This window comes from Dendrobates tinctorius, unplaced genomic scaffold, assembly GCF_039654945.1.
Source record: "Dendrobates tinctorius isolate UK_male_01 unplaced genomic scaffold, ASM3965494v1 ptg000310l, whole genome shotgun sequence".
NCBI classification, from domain to species: Eukaryota; Metazoa; Chordata; class Amphibia; order Anura; family Dendrobatidae; genus Dendrobates; species Dendrobates tinctorius.
Window position 1 is genome coordinate 850,983 of NW_027361977.1, and position 14,242 is coordinate 865,224.

The 14,242-nt window shown below is 42.1% G+C and overlaps 1 protein-coding gene across 12 annotated transcripts in view; it reads right to left on the bottom strand.

The window, feature by feature from the left end:
• The window catches only part of TULP4 (TUB like protein 4), a 1,043,161-nt gene that overhangs the window by 603,037 nt on the left and 425,882 nt on the right, over positions 1 to 14,242 (bottom strand). For all 12 annotated transcript variants that reach the window (XM_073560996.1, XM_073560990.1, XM_073560994.1 and 9 more), the window contains one exon: positions 7,239 to 7,419. In XM_073560996.1, coding sequence (XP_073417097.1) covers positions 7,239 to 7,419 — 181 coding nt within the window. The remainder of the gene's footprint in view (positions 1 to 7,238; positions 7,420 to 14,242) is intronic.

Genomic DNA, 14,242 nt, shown 5'->3' on the forward strand with positions numbered 1-14,242 from the left:
TGTCCTTTAGGTCCAGAACCGTCACAAAGCACCTGGGAAACAGAAGCTTGGCTGCAGATCTTATGGACTCCATTTTAAAGGTATGAGATCGTTAGAAGGAATTTAGCTTCTGCAAATTAATAATGGTTCTGAAGGAACCATCAGGCTTGGAGACCAGGAACAGAGGAGAAAAAAAACCCTCTCCCCTCCTGGCCCCCAGGAACATCAACTAGGACCAGTTTATGTATCAACTCCAGAATTTCCAGTTCCTGGGCCTGTTTTCGATCAGGGGACTCTCTTAAGGTTGTTAATATGAAGGAGTCTGGAGGAATATTCCGGAATTCCAATCTTAGCCCAGATGAATCTATATTGAGTACCCAGGTGTTAAATGTCATACGGACCCATTGTTTAAATAAATGTTTCAGCCAACCCCCCAACGGGAGATCAGGGCTAGCGATAGCTGAGCCTATATTTGAACGATGAGGCCGCACCTAAGTAGGCACCTTTCTGTTTCGGCTCCGCTGTCTCTAAGTCTTGGTTTCTATACTTCTTCCTGGAAAGATGACCGCCTCCTAACAGCGATCCTGAAAGTAGAGGTATATAGTTTAGGAATCCCTTTATTTCTGTCACCTGCTTTTGCGAGGATCTCAACCAGCACAGGGCCAAACAAGTACTCACCCCTGCATGGAAAGGCACACAATTTGGTCTTAGTGTGTGCATTCCCCTTCCAACTCTTCAACCAGAGGACTCGGCGGGCAGCCCTGGACAAACCCGCAGACTTGGCAGCTGACCGCAATGAGTCGATCAAAGCATCTGCCAGATACGCAATGAGTCGATCGAAGCATCCGCCAGATAGGTGGCCCCTCCAAGGATTTGTGTGAATGAGTACAGCAAATTGTCCCTAGGCGTTCCAGATCGAATCTGGTCCTCCAGCTGGTCCAGCCAGACCATCATCGACCTAGCGGTACAGGTGCTCGCAACAGCCAGTTTGAATGCTCCGGCCGACGACTCCCAGGTCCGCTTTAGAAACATCTCTGCATTTCTATCGGACAGATACTTTAGGAGACCTCCATCTTCTAGGGGCAATGCTGACCATTTTGATGAAGAGGCTACTGCAGCATTGACTTTGGGGACTTTTACCCATTCTACTAATGCATCATCATCAAAGGAGTGTTTACATATTTACAGGAGGATGGCAGGAACCCCCGACTGTCCTGCTTCTCCCATTCCCTCTTCAAAAGGTTTTTAACCATGTCAACCACAGGTAAGGATTTCCGATTCCTCTGGCTTAGGCCTGCGAACATCAAGTCCTGAACAGACTTGGGCCCCTTCTTGTCAGCCATCTCCATGGTGGAACAGACTGATCTGACCAAGGCATCCATATTCTCAATAGGGAAACAAGACCTTCCCTCCTCGTCTGAGCAAGATAAAGACAAGGAGGATTCTACAGATTCCATTTGTTGTCCTCTTGCTGACAGGCTAGATCCTGAGAAAGATTCTACGCAGCTAGACTTCCTACGAATTTAACCTTTAAGGAAGCTCCTAATCTCTCTTGATAAATGTTTTAAGATCAGAAGTACACATAGGAGGCTTCTTTCTCCAGGGTCTGTCATATACACAACTGGCACATCATTTTAATATACGCATCAGGCAGGGGCTCTGTACATAAAGCACAATGTTTGTGCTAAGTTTTAACAGACTTCTTTACCTGGGAATACATAGAAACAGAAGGGGGATTCAGCTTACCAGGTGATAACCGTATGCACTCACCATCTCAAGTTTGTTAACAGGGTACCAGACACAGCGTGTGATTTGGAGGTTACAGATAACTGGTGACCCCCGTTCACTTTTGGCATTCGTTGTGTCACTCCCTCTAGAGCGATCACTATTGCTGCCAATTCTGTGCCGTTTGGTGACCCCCTCTTTAGGCGGTGGATGTTCCTCGACGTCTCTTGGGGAAGACATTCTACTGGCACACCGCTGCTGCATGCTGCCAGATTAAGTAGGCCTGGTCACGCCCCTTCACTTCCCCATCCACAATGCAACCCCCCGTCCCTCCGGAAGATAAGTAGAAGCACTTCCGGTTCACGGGCGTGTCACTGATCACCTTGTATGCATGGAGGCCTGATCTGGAAATGGCCCCCACGCGGCGCCGGGCGGCTGATGACTGCAACGGATGGAACACAAGGAGCTCACCTCCACCTGCGCTGTGCTCACGCGACCCAAGGCGGCACTATCCGGGCCCTGGGATCGCACCATCCATGTCCGATGAGGAGAGGTCTGAACAGCCAGAGCACCCCCGACACTGATTCTGGCATTACAGGCTTTGTCGTTCTCACAGACACAGCACAGAGGCTGATTGGACCCAGGTAAGATTTGTTCCGAAGGTTCCCATAAGGACAGGAAACCAACTGAGGAGGCAAAGGGGACCGCCCCCTTTTAACCTGTAGGTTCCCTGTCCTGGTGGCCGGATCCCTTCTCTCATTAGAGTGCTGTCGTGGCGATAGGAAAACAATATTCGCCGCTGATCACAATTGGAACCAAATTTTGAAACATTCACTCAACTCTACTTTTAACCCTTATAACTTCCTAGAAAAAAAATAATTAAGATTTAAAAATTGTGCTGATGTAAAGTAGACATGTGGGAAATGTTATTTATTAACTATTTTGAGTGATATGACTCTCTGATTTAACCCCTTAACGATAGTCGAAACGCCTTTTAACGGTGGTAGTTAAGGGGAGTTAATTAACGGCGCTGTGGGAAAAGTGTATAGCGCCCCCCAGAGTCGGATTTCCTCCGGCGTCTCGGCTGCCAGGGGTAGCTGAGACCCCAGAGAACATGATTCGGGTCAGTTTTTGCCGACCCCGGTATTAACCGTATAACAGCGAACGCAAAAAAAAAAGTCTGATGTGCCATTTAATTTCTCTCTCATCTGATGTGATCACACATCAGAGGAACGAGAAATAGGGTCCCCTATCCCCCCGGTACTCCTTGCCCCTCATGCTTACCCCTACCATGGGTGCCGCCATCTTCTTCCATAAAAAAAAGGGCGTGCGCATGCGCAGTGCATCTGCAGCCGACAGAAGGCAACAATAGGAAGATTTTTCCTATTGGTTCATTTTGGTCACTGTGATAGACCCTATCACAGTGATTAAAAAAAAAATAGTAAATACCCCCCCCCCCTTATCACCTCCTTAGTTAGGGAAAAATAATGAAATAAAGAAAATATATTTATTTTCATTTTTCCATTAGGGTTAGAGTTAGGCTAAAGTTAGGGTGGGAATTAGGGTTGGAATTAAGGTTAGGGTTGGGTTTAGGTTTACCATTAGGTTTAGGGCTGGGATAAGGGTTAGGGGTGTGTTGGGGTTAGGGTTGTGGTTAGAGGTGTGTTGGGGTTAAATTTGGAGTTATAATTGAGGGGTTTTCACTGTGTAGGCACATAAACCACCATTGATTCCAGCCAATTTTGCATTTAAAAAGTCAAACAGTGCTCCCTCCCTTCCGAGCACCGACGTGTACCCAAACAGTGGTTTACCCCAACATATGTCGCATCAGCGTACTCAAGACAAATTGCACAACAACTTTGGGTGTCTAATTTCTCCTGTTACTCTTGGGAAAAAAATGGGGGCTAAAAAAAAATCATTTTTGTGGAAAAAAAAGATTTTTTATTTTCACAGCTCTGCGTTATAAACTTATGTGAAGCACTTGGAGGTTCAAAGTGCTCACCACACATCTAGATAAGTTCCTTCAGGGGTCTAGTTTCTAAAATGGTGTCACTTGTTGGGGGTTTCCACTGTTTATGCACATCAGGGGCTCTCCAAATGCGACATGGCTTCCGATCTCAAATCCAGCAAATTCTGCATTGAAAAAGTCAAACGGCGCTCCTTCCGTTCCAAACCCTGCCATGCGTCCAAACAGTAGTTTACCCATACATATGGGGCATCGGTGTATTCAGGAGAAATTGCACAACAAATTTTGTGGTTCATTTTCTTTTTTAACACTTGTGAAAACAAAAAAAAATTGACTCTGAAGTAAAATGTTTGTTAAAAAAGTTAAATGTTAATTTTTTCCTTCCACGTTGCTTCAGTTCCTGTGAAGGACGTAAACTTCTTGAATGTGGTTCTAAGCACCTTGAAGGGTGCAGTTTTTAGAATGGTATCACTTTTGGGTATTTTCTGTCATATTGACCCTTCAAAGTCACTTCAAATATGATGTGGTCCCTAAAAAAATGATTTTGTAAATTTTGTTGTAAAAATGAAAAATCGCTGGTCAACTTTTAACCCTTAAAAGTTCCTAACAAAAGAAAAATTTGTTTCCAAAATTGAGCTGATGTAAAGTAGACATGTTTGAAATTGTATTTATTAAGTATTTTGTGTGCCATATCTCTCTGATTTAAGGGCATAAAAATTTTAAATTCGTAAATTGAAAAATGTTCACTATATTTGATGTCTTTTTCATAAATAAATGCAAGATATTTTACCACTAACATTAAGTATAATATGTCACAAAAAAACATTCTCAGAATCAGCGGGATCCATTAAAGCATTCCAGAGTTTTAACCTCAAAGTGACAGTGGTCAGAATTGTAAAAATTGGCCTGGTCATTAAGCTGCAAATTGGCTCCATCACTAAGGGGTTAAGGGTATCAAAATTAAAATGTTCAAATTTTCCAAATTTTGCCAAATTTCTGTTTTTTTCCAAAAATAAAAGAGTCATATCAAATAAATTTTACCACTATCATGAAGTACAATATGTCACAAAAACACATTCTCAGAATTAGTGGGATCTATTGAAATGTTTTAGAATTATTACCTCATAAATTGACACTGGTCATAATTGTAACATTTGGCCTGGTCATGAAGATTAAAACACGCTTGTGGGCTGAAGAGTTTAAATTTGGATTAAAAAAAAACTGTGTGAAGGAGGCTACTATGAAGCTATGTTCACACAATGATTATTTGGTGAGCTTTTGATGTTGCAAATGTTCTGTAGTATTTCTGCACTTAGGTAAATTAGTAAATTGTGTTTTTTCATACATTTCTATCATGTTTTTGATGCTGCGGTTTTTGTCTCTTTTTGTCATGTTTCAACAAAAGCAGCTTTGTTTTTGATACTTCCTGGTATTTGTTTTCGACAAAACTTTATTGATGCAGTCACGTGTGGATTAGAGTACGTGAAAGAGAAATTGACATGTTGTGTATTTGATACACAAACCACAGGTCTCTTTATTCAAATCTGCAATTTTTCTCAAATTAGTTGATGCAAAAATCAATACACCCCACATGAAAAACTACAACATTTAGTATTTTGTATGACCTCCATGATTTTTAAGTAAAGCACCAAGCATTCTAGACATGGAGTGAGCAAGTTCGTGACACATTGCAACATCTATCTTTTTCCATTTTTCAGAAAAGACCTCTTTGAGAGCCATGATTATGCCAGATTGTTGCTAACAACTGATTAGCCATATATGTAAACAACAGTTTTATGATACGAGTGTTCTTAAATTTGCTGAAATAGGGAATGTAACGCATCCAGAACAATCAAAGTATGGACCAAAACAAATGATTTGATTATTCAACACCATTTCATTAACCTACTAATAATATAAGCCCAACATGAGGAATATTCTGTGTATTCACTAAGTAAGCATTTTTAAGACAATAAGTGTACAGTCACGGCCAAAAGTTTTGAGAATGACACAAATATTATATTTTCACATGATCTGCTGGCCTCTGGTTTTTATGTGTGTTTGTCAGATGTTTTTATCACATACAGAAATATAATTGCAATCATATTATGAGTAACAAAAGGTTATATTGACAGTTAGAATGAGTTAATGCAGCAAGTCAATATTTGCAGTGTTGACCCTTCTTCTTCAGGACCTCAGCAATTCTCCCTGGCATGCTCTCAATCAACTTCTGGATCAAATCCTGACTGATAGCAGTCCATTCTTGCAAAATCAATGCTTTCATTTTGTCTGAATTTGAAGGTTTTTGTTTGTCCACCCGTCTCTTGATGATTGACCACAAGTTCTCAATGGGATTAAGATCTGGGGAGTTTCCAGGCCATGGTCCCAAAATCTCTATGTTTGGTTCCCTGAGCCATTTAGTTATCACCTTTGCTTTATGGCAAGGTGCTCCATCATGTTGAAAAAGGCATTGTTGATCGCCAAACTGCTCTTGGACGGTTGGGAGAAGTTGCTCTTGGAGGACATTCTGGTACCATTCTTTATTCATGGCTGTGTTTTTAGGCAAGACTGAGACAGAGCCCATTCCCTTGGCTGAGAAGCAACCCCACACATGTATGGTTTCAGGATGCTTGACAGTTGGCATGAGACAAGACTGGTGGTAGCGCTCACCTGGTCTTCTCCGAATAAGCCGTTTTCCAGATGTCCCAACAATCGAAAAGGGGATTCATCAGAGAAAATGACTTTACCCCAGTCCTCTGCAGTCCACTCCCTGTACCTCTTGCAGAATATCAGTCTGTCCATGATGTTTTTCCTGGAGAGAAGTGGCTTCTTTGCTGCCCTCCTTGAGACCAGGCTTTGCTCCAAGAGTCTCCGCCTCACAGCGCGTGCAGATGCACTCACACCTGCCTGCTGCCATTCCTGAGCAAGCTCTGCACTGCTGGTTGCCCGGTCCCGCAGCTGAAACACTTTTAAGAGACGGTCCTGGTGCTTGCTGGTCTTTCTTGGGTGCCCTGGAGCCTTTTTGGCAACAAGAGAACCTCTCTCCTTGAAGTTCTTGATGATGCGATAGATTGTTGACTGAGGTGCAATCTTTCTAGCTGCGATACTCTTCCCTGTTAGGCCATTTTTGTGCAGTGCAATGATGACTGCACGTGTTTCTTTAGAGATAACCATGGTTAACAGAAGAGAAACAATGATGCCAAGCACCAGCCTCCTTTTAAAGTGTCCAGTGGTGTCATTCTTACTTAATCATGACAGATTGATCTCCAGCCCTGTCCTCATCAACACCCACACCTGTGTTAATGGAGCAATCACTGAAACGATGTTAGCTGGTCCTTTTAAGGTAGGGCTGCAATGATGTTGAAATGTGTTTTGGAGGATAAAGTTCATTTTCTAGGCAAATATTGACTTTGCAAGTAATTGCTGTTAAGCTGATCACTCTTTATAACATTCTGGAGTATAGGCAAATTGCCATTAGAAAAAATGAAGCAGTAGACTTTGTAAAAATTAATATTTGTGTCATTCTCAAAACTTTTGGCCATGACTGTAGTTATGTTTACATAATTACCTTGAGGTGGAGAATAGTCATCAGAATCGGTGTCACTTTCACTGCTATCTTCCACCAAGAAGTTGGGGTAATTCCATGACATGCTCAGAATGCCATCTGACTCGTGTAAGAGAACATGTGCCAACATCCTGCCATGGCAGTCCATGACTATAACCTGACCATCTGCAGTGCCAAATAAAACCTAGCAAACAAAAGAACAGACATTTTTTATCTGTTTTTCTATATTAACTTGAGTAACAGTTCGGAAAAGTTTTCTTTTACAGCAGTTTATCAGTTTTCATTACTTTCAACATGTAGTGTCAGACAATCCAGATCAGCGGCACATGAGTATTTCACTATTAGAACACTAGTATTACTGAAGTGTATGCACACCTTGGCTGTCTAGTAGCACCACTTTACAGTATTTTAGGACACTACATGCTCTATATTTTACAGTGTCAGGATGACAGCTACTCCTGTAAACGTCAGGTGACAGCAGCTCCAAATTATTGTTATGCAAAAAGAATTTACTATAAAGAAGGCTGAAAAACCCATGTTCTTTTTTTACATAAGAACTTGCTTTCTATTTGTACCAATAAGGTGTCTGCTTGTTACTTTAACCTTGATTTTTTACATGCTTTACGTTTTTTCTTAAATATTTTAGTTGCTTGAAACTAATTCAGTTTTCCATACATTTAAGAGCTTAAATTACAAATTAATATTGTAACTTGGCGCACCATGGTATCGATTCATCTTGACGAGGAGTGTTTTGAAGTCAGAAACTCCTGATTCAATAGGCACATGCAATCCAGCTATTTTTATATCCTAGCATTTTAGTTTATGTACATTAAGCTCACTCTAGCCTCAGTGTGTGGAGACAACTCACAAAGGTTAACAATAGTAAATTCATCTAAATGATGTTTTCACTCTATAGTCTGACTCTAACCATTTATAGAGATGTTGTCCCCTTGAACACTTACTTTTAGAACACAATAAAAAATATATATAAATATTTTATATATATATATATATATATATATATATATATATATATATATATATATTGAAAAATGAATCAAGTGGGCACCATCATTATAAAACCAGAAGGAATAATACTACTGGGATCACTAAATGTATGTGACCTGTACCAAAGCAATATAAAGAAAGAACATGCATATATTTAGGATCACCACACAAAATATAAAGGGATATATCAAAAATAAATTTTATTGTTTACAAAACCAAAGGACAGCACACAATTTAAAAACACTTAAAAAATACAGTAAATTGGGACAAACGTGGTCCCCAAAAATCAATATAAGATAATCAATATTATACTACCACTGGCTGCTAATAATTAATTATTGCACAAGCCATATATCATATAGAAATGCTGCTAATATAACCCCACAAAATACAGATAGGTCTTACACAATATTGTCAGGGAAACGGAAAAGTATCTATAATAATAAATGCCCTAAGCAGCTTCCGGTTGTAACAACTTCCGTCCAGTTGTAACCGGTGACGTCACCGCACACCTCTTTCCATGTTAACCCTCAACACACCACTCCTCCTCAACACACACACTCCTCTCACCTTTCACCATCTCCACTCTCGTCCACTCACTCTTTCACTCCACATACGACCCTTTCTCTCACTCCGTCTCTCATGCTCACGCCATCATCGCCGCTGATCCACGATCCCCGACATCTTCCGCCGACACCATTTTGGATCCCGACGTCGTCTACGCCGGCGACATGTTCTTCCGGCGACGCCATCTTGAGTATCGCGGGATTTCACGATACTCAAGATGGCGTCGATGCAAGAACATGTCGCCGGCGTGGACAACGTCTGAATCCAGGATGGCGCTGGCGGAAGAAGATTTCGGGGATCGTGGAGCAGCGGCGATGACGGCGTGAGTATGAGAGACTGAGTGAGAGAAGGGGTCGTATGTGGAGTGAATGAGTGAGTGGACGTGAGTGGAGATGGTGAAAGGTGAGAGGAGTGTGTGTGTTGTGGGTTAACATGGCAAGAGGTGTGATGCTATCGCCATAATCTAGTATAGTTATAACCACCGATGAGTTCCTGCTAAATCAAAAACTCCTATACCCTGAGCTCACCTTGAAAAAGACACCTCACGTGTTGGAACGCGTGGGTTATTCATACACCACTTTGGCTGCATGACTACTTCCCACATGACGGGGTGACTGCGTCTTTTCCCTGACTGACTGATCTGCGGTGATGTATTAGTCCACCTTATTTTATTCAGGCCAGCGGCCTTTCCACCAGGTTGTTTTTTCACTCAGGGTATAGGAGTTTGTGATTTAGCAGGAACTCATCAGTGGTTATAACTATATACAGTACTTTGCCGTTTCCCTGACAATATGGTGTAAGACCTATCTGTATTTTGTGGGGTTATAATAGCAGCATTTCTATATGATACATGGCTGTGCAATAATTAATTATTAGCGACCAGTGATAGTATAATATTGATTATCTTATATTGATTCTTGGGGACCACGTTTGTCCCAATTTACTGTATTTTTTAAGTGTTTTTAAATTGTGTGCTGTCCTTTAGTTTTGTAAACAATACAATTTATTTTTGATATATCCCTTTATATTTTGTGTGGTGATCCTAAATATATGCATGTTCTTTCTTTATATTGTATATATATATATATATATACACACACACACACACACTGTAGTGTGGCTAAAGGTAGCATAGTCGATGGGAGGTATGCGTCACAGAGATGGCTTGTCTCTGTGATGTAACCAAGAGTATTTTCTCTAGTGCATGAATTCACTAAGAGGTTCGCTTGTTGCACCTGGCATCGGGTTGCGGGTAGATATGAGATATGGGCAGGTCTGGCTACCCACATACCTCACATCTAGGTGTGGTTGCAGCCTATATAATGGAGGCTGTTGTTTGGCACATGGTATGTGTGTTGGGAGGAAGAAGGCCTCCTGTGTGTTTGGCTCCAGACCAAGTCTGAGTACTGGACACTACCCCAGCCTGTGTGCTCACAAGCCTGACAGAGCAGAGCCCAGCTATGGACATTGCTACTTTGTTTTGCCTGATCTAAAGGCTGTTTATTATCTGTTTTTGCTTCTGGGGTTTATGAAGCATTAAACCCACATGAACTTTTAAAGGAACAAGCCTACTGTTTTCCTCTCGCCGCACCCAAGTGATTAAAACCTCTGCGAACGCAGCTTCAGTGCCAAGCACTGACGTCAGTAGGGTCACTGGAGATTATAGATGAACTCCACTCACCTCAATGATGTCACCACTCGCTGTGTGAGAAACTCACCTCAGTGTCTCCTAGATGTTCATCGTGGGAGAAATGGATTATCGGCGGACAAGTAAGGATGTCTTTGTTCTTTTATTTTTCTTTGGATATTAATAAATGGGTAAAAGAGGATCAGGGAGTTTTTATTTAAAATATCAGACTTTACTCTCTGTATATATATATATATATATATATACATATACATACATACATACATACATAGAGAATTGAAAAAAAATGGTTTGGGGTCTCCAATATTATTCTTAACTAGCTGAGGAAAAGCCAGCAGTTCGGGGGCTGATGTTTAAAGTCTGAGAAGGGGGTAATAAACATGGAGCTTCCTAGGCTATTAATATCAGCTCACAACTGTCTACTTAGCCTTTACTGGTTAGAATCAAGGGGTAACCCCCCCAAAAAAATGACATTGAGATTCCCCACAATTAATAACCAGCAAAGGCTAGAACGACAGCTGTGGGCTGATTAATAGCCAAGAAAGGGCCATGGATACTGCCCCCTTCCAGCACTCAGTCACCCCAGAACTGGAGCATGCATTAGATGCGCCAATTCTAAAACTTAGTCTCCACTCTACCCACTTGACCTCGTGCGGTGGCAAGTGGGGTAATAGTATTGGGTTTGATGTCAGCTTTGTAATATCAGCTAATATCAAGCTGAAGGGTTAGTAATGGAGAGGCGTCTATAAAACACCCCTATTACTGACCCCATAGTTAAATGTAAAAAAAGACAAGCACAGAGTAAAGGCATTTAATTTAAATAACTCCCCGACCCTCTTTTACCCATTTATTAGTATCCAAAGAAAATTAAAAAAAAAAAAAGACATCCTCACTTGTCCACAGATAATCCATTTGTCCCGTGATGAGCCCAACTCAGCTACATCTGGATACTTTGCTGAGCGGTCACATAAAATGTGACCGCACAGCCCAGCATCCACGAGACACTGAGCTGCGCGTGCGAAAGCAGCTTCAGTGCCAAGCGCTGACGTCAGTAGGGTCACTGGAGATTATAGATGAACTCCACTCAACTCACTGATGTCATCACTCGCTGCGTGAGAGCTTTACCTCAGTGTCTCCTAGATGCTAATCGCAGGACAAATGGATTATCGGTGGACAGGTGAGGATGTCTTTGTTCTTTTATTTTTCTTTGGCTATTAACGAGTAAAAGATGGTCAGGGAGTCTTTATTTAAAATAACTGGACTTTACTCTGTGTTTGTCTTTATTACATTTGACTATGGAGTTGGTAATATGGGTGACTTGTGACGCTCCTACATTACCAACTCTTGGGTTTGATGTTAGCTGATATCAACGCCAATACTATTAGTCCACTTGATAAACTCCACAAAGTTAATTAAGACATCCAGATGTTGCAAAGATGGATTACTGCATGGGACAAATGAATTATTGTCTTGTCTTTTGGGATATTGTCCCCTTTCCCAGATAATTTACATCAGTCCCCAGCCATGGTCTTTCCCTCTGCTGGTTATGAAAACTACACAGGAACATATGTCATGTTTTTAATTCTTTTACATGGGATGTACACAGTGGGTGCTGATTACAGCTCCCAAAACTATTGCCTGGTCAGGCTGATCTCAGGCAGACCAGGTGAAAATTATGAGATATGCCTTCAGCACTTAGCGCCTGGGATCAGAGCAAACTGTACTGCTATTCCCAGACACCGGTACGTGTCATACGGACACACAGACCGCAAACTGATATACGGATGTCACATATGTACATACCGAAGGAAATCAGACATGGATTACAGATCTCCCCAGTACTGTTTTCTCCAGTACAGGAATCACCAGAACATGTGAAGGGGGCCTTAAAATGGGAAAAAGTCCCGGCTGCAACGCCTCATTGTATAAGTGAAGGAGTAGGCACGGAGAGAAACAAGAGAGGGCACTCAGCTTTGAAACCCACCTGATGGAGGTAAATGCTATACAAAAGCAACTATATAGGAGAGACAGGATAGTGAGATATTCCTTATCGGCTCAAAAGGCAGTGACTGAAGAATGTATAACACAAAACTGAAAAGCCAAATCTCAATGGAGTGGATTAGCCGAGGCAGAAACCTACTCCCTGAAGGATTTAAAATCTAGCCCAAGCTCAAGGCCGGACTGAAATAAGGAGAGAACCGTCTGGTAGAAGAAAATAAAAGCAAAGTCACTGGACTCGTATCATCAACAATAGGCTTTAAGAGTATGAGTCACTGGTAAGGTACTGGAGGGGGATATGTGTCACTGAGGATGTAAGCTTCAGTGATAAGAACCTGGGAAAATGCTCCAGCACACCAAGTGCTGAGAGGGATTAATCCTCCATGTTAAAGAGAACCTGTCAGCAGGATTGTGCACAGTAATCTAGTGTCAGGTCGGCGCCATTTATACTGAATAAAATGATACCTTGTATGATGAAATCCATCTTGTGGTTGTTTTTTAATCTTTATTTTCATTTTTGAGTTAATGAGATTCTCGTGCTTTGGGGCGGGCCTGTGGGGAGCGCTTCTTGTGCTGTTCTGATTAGATATTCACAATGCAGCCTGCTGACAGGTCCCTCAGTGACTTGCCACCTAGTTAACATATTGAAATACAATACATATTGCAAAAAAAAAACCCCTTCTGCAGGCAGATGCCAGCCGTGGCCTGCAGAAGTGACCTGTCAGCAGGCTGCATTATGAATACCAGTCAAAGCACCACGTGAAGCCCTCCTCCTCACAGTCCCATCCCGAAGCACGAGAATCTCATTAACTCAAAACTGAATATCTATATATATGAAACTGAGTGTATGTAGGTGTGCATGTATGTGTGTGTGTGTATCAGCCATGCCCACTCCATATAGCCTCACCCAATCACTAAGCATCTTTCATTTCACCAGAGCTTTATAAAAGAAGCTGAGCTATGATTGGTTGCTATGAGCAACAGTTTTCCCACTCCACAACACCTCATCAAACAGTGACCGGGTGGGAGAAATCTAGCATCCCAGGGAACATAAGCTCCGAGCCATTGTCTGCCCCCCAGAAAGGAACAGAGAGCACATGACAGAAATTAATCACCCCCTCCTCTATTACTGCCGTGCTCTATTGTTACCGGAATAGAAAATCGCATCAACGGCCACACACAGAGCCGTACTGCCAGGTTACATAACGGCACATCTCCAGGAACTCCCTGCTCAGCGCCACCCAGCTCAGGACTATGGGATGGAGGATATGTATGATGGGTATATGGACATGGGACTATGGGATGGAGGATATGTATGATGTGTATATGGGCACGGGACTATGGGATGAGGATATGTATGATGGGTATATGCGCACGGGACTATGGGATGGAGGATGTGTGATGGGTATATGGGTACGGGACTATGGGATGGAGGATATGTATGATGGGTTTTTGGGCACGGGACTATGGGATGGAGGATGTGTATGATGGGTATATGGGCATGGAACTATGGGATGGAGGATATGTATGATGGGTATATGGGCACAGGACTATGGGATGGAGGATGTGTATGATGGGTATATGGGCATGGGACTATGGGATGGAAGATATGTGTGATGGTTATATGGGCACGAGACTATGGGATGGAGGATATGTATGATGGGTATATGGGCACGGGACTATGGGATGGAGGATGTGTATGATGGGTATATGGGCATGGGACTATGGGATGGAAGATATGTGTGATGGTTATATGGGTACGGGACTATGGGATGGAGGATATGTA